This window comes from Heloderma suspectum, chromosome 16, assembly GCF_057233095.1.
Source record: "Heloderma suspectum isolate Gila_16-S chromosome 16, 16-S_ref, whole genome shotgun sequence".
Taxonomy (NCBI): Eukaryota; Metazoa; Chordata; class Lepidosauria; order Squamata; family Helodermatidae; genus Heloderma; species Heloderma suspectum.
This window is the reverse complement of record NC_139473.1, coordinates 18737010-18750641: the sequence shown is the minus strand read 5'-3', so window position 1 is coordinate 18750641 and position 13632 is coordinate 18737010. Positions and strand designations below refer to the sequence as shown.

Genomic DNA, 13632 nt, shown 5'->3' with positions numbered 1-13632 from the left:
TTTTTCCCACCAGGACGGCAGCCTGCAGTGTCCATCCTGCAAAGCCATCTACGGTGAGAAAACAGGCACGCAGCCCAACGGGAAGATGGATGTTTCCATGCTCCCAGAGTCCCTCCCAGGGCACGAGGGCTGCGGGTCGATACAGATTGCCTACTACATTAGCAAAGGCATTCAGGTGAGGAATTCACGCTCCGTGGTAGAGCGCTGGCTTTTGCATGCAGAAGGCTCCAGGTTCGGTCCCTGCCGATGCCAGTAAAAAGGATTGGGCGGCAAGTGATGCGAAAGGCTCTTCTCTGCCAGAGACCTGGAAAGCTGCTACCAGTTAGAGCAGATTGTACTGGGCTAATGAGCAGGTAGTCTGACCTCAGCAGGTAGTCTGACCTCCCCTTTGGGACACAGTCTCTGAAAGGAAGTGGGATAGAGCAGGATGGCTTCCTTCCCAGCCAAATACTCCTGTATTTCGGTACTACTGAGGTGCACTAATAATATCTTCCCAAAGCAGGGGTGAGGAACCTGAGGTCCATTGGGCAAATCCAGCCCTTCTGGTTCCCAGTCTTACTCCCTGGGGTTCCCTTGATGGCTGCGCTCCCTTTCGCCTAAATGCTGATCATTCGGTGGTTTCCCGTCCGTTGTGCAGTTTTTCCCCATTCTAACATTCTAAAAGGTTGAAATGCCTCTCCTGAGGCTTAGGCGCCGGCAGGAAGAGCTTTAAGCTACAATAGGCTGGTCTATTTGGCATCTTGGCCCCTCCCCTTTTGCCTTCGGCCCCACCTGCCACTGGAATGCGGCCCCCTGAGAGCTTATCTGAGATTGAATTTGGCCCATGAGCTGAAAGAGGTTCCCCACCCCATTCCAAAAGGTGCATTCTCAAGGGACAGGTTGATCACAGTGACAGCCAGCGCATAGCTCCACGGCAGGTCAGAAGCTTTGCACGTGTTGAGGTCCCAGTTTCAGTCTCTGGCACCCCCATTAAACACTGAAGGACTGAGAAAGGTTGGAGTTGCTGGTGAGAGGGGCTGTTTCTCTCCATTTGCGTTTAGCAAACCTTTATATCTTGCCCTCTTCAACTAGCCTGGCTGTACTTGTCAGTGACCCAGCCATGTCGCTTTGAAATACTGGAATCAATGAGTAGTGTTGGTATTAACCTTCAAAGCAGCCTTCTCCAACCTGGCGGAGTGGTGGGTGGCCGCTAGAGAGGGGGGGTCTTTCCAGTGGTGGCACCCGACCTGTGGGATGCCCTCTTTAGGGACACTCCCTTGGTCCCCACGTTGTGGACTCTTCAGCACCAAGTGAAGATCTTTTTATTATTCTAGGCTTCTTAGTACTGAGGTCTAGTGTTTAAGTTGTTTGCACTGTTGTTTTCTCTTTCCAGTTTTATTCCTGTGCTGTTTTAACATATATGGCTTTTTTAAACGTTTATTTGCCATCCATCCAGAAAACATTTTGTGGATGGGGTGGTATAGAAATGTTGCAGGTAAACAAATAATGTGTCTGTATGGATAGATGTATTATTTCTAGAGAGCCTACTTAAACTAGACATTGTACAGAGAATTAAAAACCCAAAACCCAGGATCTACCTTCAAGCCTTTGTTGTTCAGTCGTGTCCGACTCTTCGTGACCCCATGGACCATAGCACGCCAGGCCTTCCTGTCCTGCGCTCTCTCCCAGAGTGTGCTCAAGTTCATATTCATTGCATCGGTGATGCTATCTAGCCATCTCATCCTCTGCCGTCCCCTTCTCCTTTTGCCTTCAATCTTTCCCAGCATCAGGGTCTTTTCCAGGGAGTTTTCTCTTCGCATTAGGTGGCCCAAATATTTGAGCTTCAGCTTCAGTATCTGTCCTTCCAATGAGCACTCAGGGTTGATTTCCTTTAGGATGGACTGATTTGACCTCCTTGCAGTCCAGGGGACTCGTAAGAGTCTTCTCCAGCACCACAGTTCGAAAGCATCAATTCTTCGGCGCTCAGCCTTCCTTATAGTCCAGCTCTCACAGCCATACATTACTACTGGGAAAACCATAGCTTTGATTAGACGGACCTTTGTCGGCAAGGTGATGTCTCTGCTTCTTACTATGCTGTCTAGGTTGGCCATAGCTTTCCTCCCAAGGAGCAAGCGTCTTTTAATTTCATGGCTACAGTCACCGTCTGTGGTGAACCTTCAAGCCTACAATCTACAAAATCAAACAGAGTTTTAAAAAATGAATTAACTGCATTTTATCCCAAAGTGTACCAGAGGCAGTGTGCCTGTGTACACCAGTTACTGGGGAACATGGGCAGGAGAGTGCTGTTTCACTCATGCCTGGCTCGTGGGTTCCTGGTGGACAGCTGGTTGGCCACTGTGTGAACAGAATGCTGGACTAGATGGACCCTGGGTCTGATCCCGCATGGCTCTCCTTATGTTCTTAGGATTTCAGGGCGGTGAACATAAAGGCCAACTGTTCAATATAATAAAAACAAAATAAAATCTAAACATCAGTATGGTGCAATTGAGAAGCACACTGACTATTTCAACAAAAATACAAGTTGAAATTTTAAAAATGCCCAGGTGCATAAAACCTATTGCTCAACCAGCCAGTGTAGTGTAGTGGTGAGAGTGACGGACTGGGAGCCGGGAGATCCGGGTTCTAGTCCCCACTTGGCCATGGAAGCTCACTGGGTGACTTTGGGCCAGTCACAGACTCTCAGCCCAACCTACCTCACAGGGTTGTTGTTGTGAGGATACAACGGTGAGGAGGAGGATAATGTAAGCCGCCTTGAGTTCCTTGCGAGAGGGAGAAAGGCGGGGTATAAATGCAATAAATAAATAAATAAATAAATAAACAAACCAATCGTGGGTTATGGGGTTGTACCATTTTGACGGCACTTTAACGTTGTTGGTGGCTCTGAAAAAGGCTGGAGGTGAGCTCCAGAAGAGACCCACCCAAGGGGTGTAAAGGAGGGAGCCTGCACTTATGGGGCGTCCTCTGCCTTCCTCTGTTCCAGGGCCCGGAGCATCCCAATCCAGGGCTGCCGTACACTGCCAGGGGCTTTCCACGCTACTGTTACCTGCCGGATAATGAGAAGGGAAGAAAGGTACTGTGGTCCCAGCACCCCTGAGTTGGCTTACCATCTTTCAACTGAGTCAGGGGGAGCTAATACCAAGGAGGGTTGTCCATCTTCTTCTGTCTCAGAAGCCCAGCTTTTTCATGGCCAAGCTAAATCAAGCCAACTAAGGGTGCAATTCTATGACTGTTTAGACAGAAAAAGTCCTATAACTCCCAGCATGCCCCAGCCAGCAGAGCTGGCTGGGGCATGCTGGGAGCTGTAGGACTTTTTTCTGTCTAAATACATATAGGATTGAACCGTAAGTGTTCAAAACTTTAGCATGTCAGCTTTCCCCCAAATCAAGGGGTTATTCATTCATTCATTTATTATATTTCTATACCTCCCAATAGCCGAAGCTGCCTGGGCGGTTCACAAAAATTAAAAAACTATTAAAATACATTATATAAAGTAATGACATAGAACAAATAGCACACACAACAACAATATATATCTAAAACAATTTAAACCAATCAAGAGGCCCATTATATGCTGCCAAATTCCTGAGAGAAGAGGGCAGTTTTAACCTGGTGCCAAAAAGATGACAATGGGCCTCGTCAGGGAGGTCATTCCAAAAATGGGGGGCCATCACCAAGAAGGCCCTTTCCCTTGTTACCGCCCTCCAAGCCTCCCTTGAAGGAGGCCCCTGGAGGCAGGCCTTGGATGCAGAGCGTAGTGTATGGGTCAGTTCATGCCAGGAGAGGCGTTCCGTCAGGTACTGTGGTCCCGAGCCGTGTACGGCTTTATAGGTCAAAACCAGCACTTTGAATTTGGTTCGGAAGTATATAGGCAGCCAGTGCAAGGGAGCCAGAATCAGTCTTACATGTTCTGAATGTATAAGAGCTTCAGGATGTTATTAAAATGCTGAGGATTTTCCTTTTATGGTGGTCTTAGATGGCAAAAAGCAAGAGTTCAGGAAATCAGAGAAAAAGAATCTGGAGATTATGGTTTGCTTGTGTGCTTGTTTTTCTTTAAAAAAGCAAAAACAAAATGTTTCCCACTTTCCCACTTTGAAAGTCTTCAAGGCAGCTTACAACATGCGGCTTCAAATCAAAACCGCAGCAGTGGAAATCCTTAGCACGGCAATTGGTGGCAATACTTTAAGCAGCGGCATGAATACAGGTGAACAGGACAGATTTAGCCTGGCACTGAAAAGATAAAGTGGGGCTGGGAGGTTCTGAAGTAAAAGATGCTGAGATCCTCAAATAACAGTGTCGACCTAGACATGGCACGAGAGCTCTGTGACAGGGCCTTTCCAATTACAAAAAACATCCACGGGGCGGGAGTGGAATTCAGATCTCCGAAGGGAAGCAGGGAAAACACGTCCCATAGAGCCCCTCTGGCTCCGTCGCACATGGCAAGCGTCACCTTGGCCCGTCCTCTCTCTTGCCAGGTGCTGGAACTCTTAAAGCTGGCATGGAGGAGGCACCTGATCTTCACCGTGGGGACATCCAGCACGACGGGCGAGACCAACACCGTGGTGTGGAATGAGATCCACCACAAGACGGAAATGCATGCCAACGTCTCAGGCCACGGCTACCCGGACCCCAACTACCTGGACAACGTACTGGCTGAGCTGGCAGCCCAGGGAGTAACAGAGGACTGCTTGAGACCCTGAGAGCACAGCGTCCGCCTTGGACGGGAGCAGCAGCAGACGACAGAGCCCGCTCTCTCTCGGACTGGGGTGCCTCTCTTGAGGGTGGCAGCTTCTGCTACGGCCACCCACCCCTGTTGCCTTAAGGTTGCCTGCCCTTTTTCCGAGCAATAACATTGTCCCTGGGATCGTCCATCTTGGTTGTGGGGAGAAGGTTTATATATACGGTGTTTTGTATCTCTTTAAGGGCTCTGGGTCCTGATCCAGCCTGAATGTACACAGACCTTCTCCCTCCTGTAGGAGAAATGCATAAAAGGATGGTGGCTTAACTTTCCTCTCGTCTCCTTCCAGTATGTGGTTGCAGCCGTGTGTGGGTTGGAGATCTTCTAAGTGCCAGGGAGATGGGGGAGCGTGTCCCATTATCCCTTCTCTATTTCCGTCCTCTCTGCACAGAAGCCAGATACTTCACATGCACTCCAGGGTAACTCTCCTCCTCCAAGGGACTGATTTTCCTTGCCTGTGTGCTGAGAAGTCTATTCAGACGCAAAGGAAGCAGCATTACAATCTAGTGATGTATTGGATCTTCCAGTTACCCTGAAGTCTTTCTGTGGCATGAAAACTGTTGCCATCAATCTCTTTTCCAGCTCTATTCAGTCCTACGTAGCCCCTTTCAAACTCTGTGAACTAGGTTCGCTGTATCCCCATTTTACAGATCTTAAAGGAAAGTGTGAGAGAGATCTGGTGCCGTTTCAGCAGATCCAAATTCAGAACCCCGTGGCTTGAAGTCTAACACTCTGCTTCAAATGTGCCAGCTGCCTACAGAAAAGCCACAGGCAGGGCTGTATGCAATTCAGAATTTTTAAAATATTAAAATCCTGCACCAGTAAAAGCTGGATTCTGCAACTTGCACAAATTACGCAAATTTGGATGGAGTTGGTTAGTTTTATTTTGCATCATTTTGCACTTTTTATTATTGTGTTAGCTCTTTGCGTGACTATGGAGGGACCCACAGTAAATCTTATTCAGCCATACGTCTTTGACGTCTTGAGATTTCAGCTGGCTTTGCCTACACACTTTGAAGCATCTCATCGTACCCATAAGGGCTAGAAACTTACCTCCCCCCGCCAAGTTGAGATTCTCAAGATGCTGAGCTGGATGGCCAATGCCACACTGCTTTTTATGCTGCAGAATGGCAGTGTCCACACAGCCCTAGCTACACTGAGTCATGGCTACAGAGTGTAGATGTCTTGGTAACTCTCCATCTATAGTGGGGAAGGGTGTATAGTTGTCACCAGAGAGGAGGTCCAGGGTCCTGTTTCTCACTAGCAGCCCTTCCAGCCTTCCAAGTCCCAACACCACTTCCAACTTGCTAGTTTTTGTGGATTTTGCCAGACTCTGGTCAAGACCCCTTCCGAATTACTACACCAGAATAGTGTGGTCTAAGAACTTGTTCTGAAATACGAAATAAAAATTGAAACCCTCTGTCAGGGTGGAAACTGAGCTGATAGAACCCCAGAGCAGTTCTGATTCTGAGGAGGATCAGCAATCCGTGGGAGAGGAGCCAGCTCATCCCTCACAGGCACAGCAGCTGGCAGAGGTTCCTCCTGCTGGCATTCCTGAGATAGATAGTGATCCTAGCAGTGAGCAAGTGCGGGAGGGGGGCTTGCTAGACGCTCATCTTCGTCGAGCGATGGAGGGCGCGGAAAGGAGGCGTAGTGCCCGTTTGGCGTGCAAGCAACGGCCGCCTCCCGTGGACCCAAGGGAAAGAGGGAGGAACTCTCCCTAGCCCATAAGTTCAGGATCTTCGAGTGACTCCTTCAAACGGGGATCAACTGCCTGCTCAGCGCATAGGCCACTCTGCTGTTCCTTGCTTAGTCGCTGGTGATTAGCATCTGAAAGAGTCATTAAGTTGTAAAAGGATTAAAGCCTTGAAAAGAATCCTTTCGTCTGTGTCTTGAGTTGGCTATCGGAGTCTACTGAAAGAGGCCGCTAGGGCGCTCCTGACACCCTCAGCCTATTGCCGTCGGTACATTTTGCACAATGAAGTAGATGTGATGCATGCACGGCCCTGGCTAAGGGCTTGCCTCCTCCTCCTCTCTCACAAAGTACTTCATTTCTAACAGTGCTTAATTTCTAAAAGTGCTGGAGAGCAAGTAGGCCAAGAAACTGTGCAGAGAACTCTGACTCCTAAGCCAAGCTTTTGGTACGGTGGGGGAAGAGTTTGCTGTCGTTGAGGGGAAGTGGTGTGGGATATTAATGATGTATTTAAAACATACAAATGTTTTAAATAAATAAAATTTCTCTGTGCACCCTGAACTCAAAGCAGGGCTTGGGGGCTGACTGCTTGCTGACAGACAGATTATCCGTCCAGCCCCCCTCTATATGTAGCAAATATGTGTTCTTTTCCCATCCTGCAAGGGTGAACAGTTTCTCCCCAATCCCCTTAATCTATGCTTTGAAAGTGCAAATAGAAATATTTGAAGCTGGAGAAGCTAAACCCAAGGAGGAGGTGATGGAACTGCTTGCATTTACTTATTTAATAGTATTTCTAGACTGCTGTACAGCTAAAAAAAATCCCAACAATAACAATACCACAATAGAAAAGATAAAACTGTTTTAAACACAGCAGTTGCACCAATAAAACTGCAAGGCTTTCAATTAATAAGAAAGTATTTATCAGGCTCTGAAAACAGAGCAATACTTGTTGTTCGGTCGTGTCCGACTCTTCGTGACCCCGTGGACCATAGCACGCCAGGCCTTCCTGTCCTGCGCTCTCTCCAGGAGCGTGCTCAAGTCCATATTCATTGCATCAGTGATGCTATCCAGCCATCTCATCCTCTGCCGTCCCCTTCTCCTATGCCAAACGTTAATTAGCGAGGAATTCCTGCAGAGAGAACTAATACACTAAAAGCTACTTGGTGTGATTTCTAACCCCAGTTGCTGCAAAACCACCAGGAACGCCTCATTTGATGACATCCGAGACAAGGCAGGTTGATAAGGGAAAGAAGGCGGGCTCTTAAGTATCCCAGTCCCAAATTCTGTAGGGCTGGAATTTCCGACATGGTGCCCATGGACACCTTTCTAGGTGCCTGCAAGGCTCCCTACCTCTCCTGGTTTTTATTTTATATTTTAACTGAGAGACTGGCATGCTGCAGCGTGAAGAGCTGCATTCCAGCACCATCTTTGTTGGACTTCAAAATGGTGGTTTGGGCGTTCAGACCCGCCTTTGCCTTGGCACTGAGGTTCTTGAGCAAGTTATGTTTCCTTCAGTGTCACCAGTTTCCTTCTCGGAAATGACTCTGTTGTGTCCCACCATGGCAGCCATTTTATGGATGGGCAACCTGCCCCCCTTGGTGGCCATTTTGTGAGAGTGCCTGTGTCACTCCCTCAAACGTGCTCACTTGTAGCACATTAAAATTTTCTGATGATTTATTTATGATTTTACTTCAATCCGTCTGTTTAAAATTATGACAGTGTTCCCATTTCCTGTCTCCTAAAATTTGGCGAGGGCTAGGAGAACTATTGCTACCTTGATGCTGAGATGTGCTGACTTCCACACAGAGACAAGGATATAAAATAGAATCGAATGCTTTGATTAGAAAAAAGTAATATGCACATGCACCTTTCATGCTTAATACAGAAATAGAAAAGGAACAGAATTAGCTTATTACATTCCCCAGTGAAGGATCTGTCTTACATCGAAGACCCTGCTCCATATAGGGTTGGAAACGACCCTAGGAGTCTTGAATGAAGACAGAACCTGGCATTTGGGGCAAGGCTGTGGTTTATACCCTTGTACTATGCCCATTTACATGCCTATTCCCATTCTTGGTAACTGTTCTGTTTTAAACTTGCTACTTGGCCTAGCTCCTTCAAAGCCCCTTACTCTAAATGTAACTGTCTCCCTTCTACTAATGTCATTGCTGGTGTCTTTGTTAATTCCAGAGGAACCCCCAAAATCCCCAGCTTCTACTTAAGGATCCTGTCTCTGTAGCCTGCAGATGGCAACTTGCCTTAAAAGAAAAAAGGGGCATCAACCACAGGCTTTTCCCATATGCTTCTTTCTTTAACAAAGTTAACATGTCTCTGATACCCAGCAATCACTTCCCCAAATCCACTCTGGTTCAAACTAGGCCCGTAGGACCAATCTTTGGCCAGGCCTATAGAACCAATTTTGAAACTCACTTAGGGTGTGACAGTATAAATGTTTAGACAGAAAAATCCTACAACTCCCAGCATCCCCCAGTCAGCATGGGGCAAATTCTGATGATTTGTGAACAGAAACAAAATTCTCATACTTTCCTATCACTAACCCAAAAGGGTTGGGGACCCCTGGTTTAAGGCTTTATACACTAACAACAGCAACTTAAGCCTGGCCTTGTAGCAAATAAGCAGTCAGTGCAGATCTCTCAGCAAAGGTGTTACCCGTAAAACTGGGCGTTACCTGCAGCATTCTGCACCAACTTGTGGAGCATCCTTGAGGGCAGTCCGACATAGAGTGCATGGCAGGAATTCAGTGTTGACTATACCCATTTCAGTGGCATCCAGGTATAGGGTACAAATCCTATGCATGTTTAGACAGAAAAAGGTCCTACAATCCTATGCATGTTTAGACAGAAAAAGGTTCTACAATCCTATGCATGTTTAGACAGAAAAAAGTCCTACAACTCCCAGCATTCCCCAGCCAGCTACGTACAAGCACTGTGGCAAAGGAATGTCTTAGCAGGTTTTTTCGGCGGGATGCCAGTTGGTGTTTTACCTGCACTGAAGGAAATGAATAAAGCTGATAGAAGGGCTGGCCACCAGAGGGAGGCAAAGAGCCACAGAGTAAATAGAAAATCAGAACTCTTACTAGGCTGAGATTTATATTCCTCCTGGCTAATTTCTCTTGACCTTGGAGTTCACCAATTGCAGCAGGGCACAAGCTGCACATCGAGTTGTGCATGGTTTTTGTGCCTCATTTCCAGCTATTGGTAGGCGTTCCATCTTCTCCCCGCCCCCCTCTAGTTTCTAAGGATTCAACAGACTATGGGCAGACACCTTCCAGATTTTTCTCTGGACTCCACTGGACTAGGAACTTGATTTTGAAAAATCAAAACTGAAATCTGCAGGAAAACAGGCTTGCTTTCAAGCAAAGCCCACCTTCTTTTCCCTGTGCTTTTTTGCTGCGTTCATATCAATGCCTAAAACTGTTTTTTTTATCCTGCCTGCATTTTTTTTATGGCTCCATTGGTATACGTTTAAATTTAGAACAAGCAAAAAATAAATAAATCATAACCGCTACCAAGAAATGGTTTTGTGGAGCGTTTTAACAGGTAATTGCTTCCTCTTTCATTTTTCAGAACCGGTGAGCATCAGAAAATCAAAGTGGCTTTTACAAACCATGCCTTTGAAGCATATGTGCATATATTTATTTCCCACATTGGGGGCTGCAATCAAGTGCAGGGTGTTTCGGTTCAGGAAACCAGACACCTCATTATATTCCCTTTCTTCCCCCACCCCCAGTTCTCCAGTGGGGGGGGGGGATTCCTTGACAGTCAAGGCAGAAATGAGTACTCTGGAATTCTGCAGCCCAAACGCCTTGAGTTTTATTTTACTTATAAGAGCAAGATGCCAGTCCTCGTGGCTACCAAGACAGGCTTCAAAAGGGAGTGGAGCAAGAACTGCTGGAAAATCTCAGTAGCCACAAAAGAGGCTCAGCGACGTATCCAGGAGTCAAATTCAGTAAAATAAAACTCAGATCTCAAAGTACCCATTTCATGGCTGGAATATAGCCGAGTGGTAAAGTGGTCCCAGATTAGGAGAATCTCCTGTTTCTCCATCTGATCTTAAAAGATAGGGAAAGAGTCAGTGATAGCCATCTAATGATGCTATAGGGTGTGGGCCTGGGATCTATACAGTGCCAGCTCCAGGTTTTAAGGGGCCCTTGGGCAAGACCCCTCCATGGGACCCTTCCTCAGTGAGTCTCCCTTCTCACTACCACTGTCCCCGCTGCTCTTTCTCCTTCTCTTCCTCATCATGGCTCCCACTCGCTTGCTGGACAGGCAGGGAGCCAGGAGGCCGTGGCATCTCCTGCTTCTCCTTTTCACCCCCACTGTTGCCATCACAGTCTTGTGTATATACCTGACAACATGCATCTGGATAAACTGGACCCCTGTCCAGGGGTGTGCAGAAGGTAGAGCTGGATCTATTGGTAGATCTCTGGCTGGTCTGCAATAGATATGCAAGGTTTTCTGTTTCTGACACCCAACCGTTTCGAGTGCCATTTTTTGTTGGAAAGGCAGGCTTTAAATTTAAATGAACAAACAAACAAACAGATTATTTAGCAACAAAGTGACCCCTGTCCCTAAATGATCCTGCTGAAATGGAAGCTTGGGACCACTAGGAGTTGATTTTGGCGTGGGAGGACTGTGGCAGTCTATCCAAACCCAATTCCTGTGCTGAGAATTCTTTCATTGTACGTCTACGTCTTTTACGCCTCGCTTTGCTTGGTGGATCTCAGGGTTCTAGTAAAAAAAATGCAGTGGATTCTGTAAGCCCGACGTTTGCCCACCCCTGGTAGCTTATGCCGTAATAAACAGGTTGCTTTAGTCTCGAAGGTGCCGTGAGACTCTTTGTTGTCTTTGCAAAATATGAAAATGCCGTAAAGAGATGAAAACCGGAAAAGCCAGGGCTTGAAGTGGAGATCCATGGAACGCACAAAATACTGGTGGTGTGCTAATGACCTGTGTCTTTGCTCTCCTCGCTCATTTCTGCACAGGCTGTTCAGAGAAATGGGTCACACCCTCTATTACTACATGGAGTGGTTCAAATGCCACAGATCTTGGTCTCAGGTATGCCGTTACAACCCTCCCATCTTCTCCCTCCAGCTAGTTCATATTATGGTTCCAGTACCTCAACCTTTCCGCCCACCCCCAAGTGTTTGCTGGGTTTCGGGATATACCTTTGCACCCAGGCCTAACAATATTGTCCCTCGGCTGGCACTGATGACTGAATCAAAGTTCGCAACGTCAGGTTCAGGAAACAAAATGTGGTGTTTGCCGTTTTAGGGGTCCTTTTGAGAATCATATAAAAACTCTGTGAGGGAGAGAATGAACAAAGACACGAAGCTGCCTTAGATCAAGGATAGGCCACCTCAGGCCCAGAGCCAAAGTTATGTAGATGTCATGGTGGCAGCCCATGTTTATTTGCTGACGAGAAGGATCTCCTGTTATTATTTTTTACAATGAATAAGGTGTTGCTTTCTGTGTGAATGAGACAGTCACACGAACACACAAAGGATGGTGGTTCCATCACATCTCATTTGGCCCTCTCTCTTTACTAGTGCTGTGTCGAATCCTGCCCCCTATTTGGGGGAATTTTTTATCTCCCTGCGAAAGAGCCATTGTTTTCTTTGCCTCTTTCTCAAGGGAGAGTGAGAATTTCAGAGAATTTTCTCCTTGGGGAGCAAGACAGGGTTTCCACATACCTTTTTAAGTTTGGGAGGTGGCTGAAGGATCTTCTGTTTTTTTATTTTACTTAAAAAAAACATCCCCAGCACGAGAGTCTTTACAGAGAGGCTTCTGAAGCCTAGCAGCACTTCTTGAACACCCAGAAGACCACATCTCCTTATGGGCATTTAGGAAGAGCTCCTGAGCTGCAGAAACCTCTTTGGAAAGAGTCTGGGGCTGTTGCAAATGAGAATAAATGGCACTTTTGGAGCTTTAGAAAAAACACACCTCTTATCTTGCTTGCTCTATGTTGCAGCAAGGAAGAAGAGAATTTTTCTAATGCTCTAAACACCTCATTTGTTCTTGCTTTTCCGTTTCTGCAGCCTCAGAGCCCTTCCTGAATGCCTGTAGGAGTGGGTGAGGGCACATGGTTTCCTGGGAGTTCAGAAAGATCTGCCAGGCTGCAGAAGCTTCTCTCTAAAGAGTCCTGCAAGTGCAACAGGGGCGGGGGGATTTTTAAAGAAAAAAATAGAAGATCCTGAGCCACCACCTACACTTAAAACAGGTAAGTGGAAATCCTGCCCTCTTCCCCCAAGGAGAATGTTACTCAAAATTCTCACCTCCGCATCCTCTTTCACCAGGGTTTTCATTCCCCCCCCCCCGCCATTTAAATGCTGAAAATGGAAGAACTGAAATGTTTGGCACAGCACCACTCCTTACGTATTTAAGGTGTACACCTAAGATCATTTAACTATAAACTTAAAAAAAACCCCACTCTTACATCATCATATATGAAAAGTGTCCCTCGGTCGTTAACAGCTTCTCTGAATAAAAGGTTACCCTCCGCCTCCTTAAAAAGGTGTCCTAGTGTCGCACTCTGGAAGGTTTCTCTGGAGCAGAAACTCTATAAAACTGGGGCTGCCTCTGAGAAGGCCCTGTCCAGTTCTGAAACAATGGGCTCTTCTCTACCCCCCGCCACTTACTTCAACGCCTTCCCATTTTAATTAATTAATTAATTACATTTATATACCATCTACATAAAATGGTTGTGAACTCTGGGTGGTTCACAACCATTTCATGGCCCGTAGCGATACCCCCAAGATCAATCAAAAGCACCCTCATGGTTAAACCTTTTATGCGCCCTTAGAGGAGGGTTATGCACACTTGGAGTGGTGACCAAGTTCTCTGCTGCCTTTTGCCTGGGGATGTATCCTGCGTTCCAAACAGTGGCCAGTAAGATGCATGTGGGCATTACAGTTACAACTGGGGGAGGAAACTGATGGGTTTCCCAGCACATGGCCTCGGCGCATGGAGGTTGTGCTTGGCTATTACGGCCAGTAGCTTGTTTTCGCAGACTTCTTCCACGCTTCTGTCGCATCCTCCTTTAAAGCAGTTGGTACTAGAGGATATCCCCACAAGGTGTGGTGGGCAGCCTTCCATGTATCCATGCACATGTGTTCCATGGAGTTCCATGTGCAGCCTGTGGTGGGGAGTTCCATGCATCAGCAGCCAATGTATCTGCTGTCAGC

The 13632-nt window shown here is 47.0% G+C and overlaps 1 protein-coding gene across 4 annotated transcripts in view; it reads left to right on the top strand.

Moving 5' to 3' along the window:
- Positions 1–6611, top strand: part of DTX2 (deltex E3 ubiquitin ligase 2) — a 44328-nt gene extending 37717 nt beyond the window's left edge. For all 4 annotated transcript variants that reach the window (XM_084823032.1, XM_084823031.1, XM_084823029.1 and 1 more), the window contains 3 exons: positions 14–175; positions 2981–3070; positions 4473–6611. In XM_084823032.1, the coding sequence (XP_084679158.1) occupies positions 14–175; positions 2981–3070; positions 4473–4697 (477 nt within the window). In that variant the 3' untranslated portion in view covers positions 4698–6611. The remainder of the gene's footprint in view (positions 1–13; positions 176–2980; positions 3071–4472) is intronic.
- The last annotated feature ends 7021 nt before the right edge of the window (positions 6612–13632 follow it).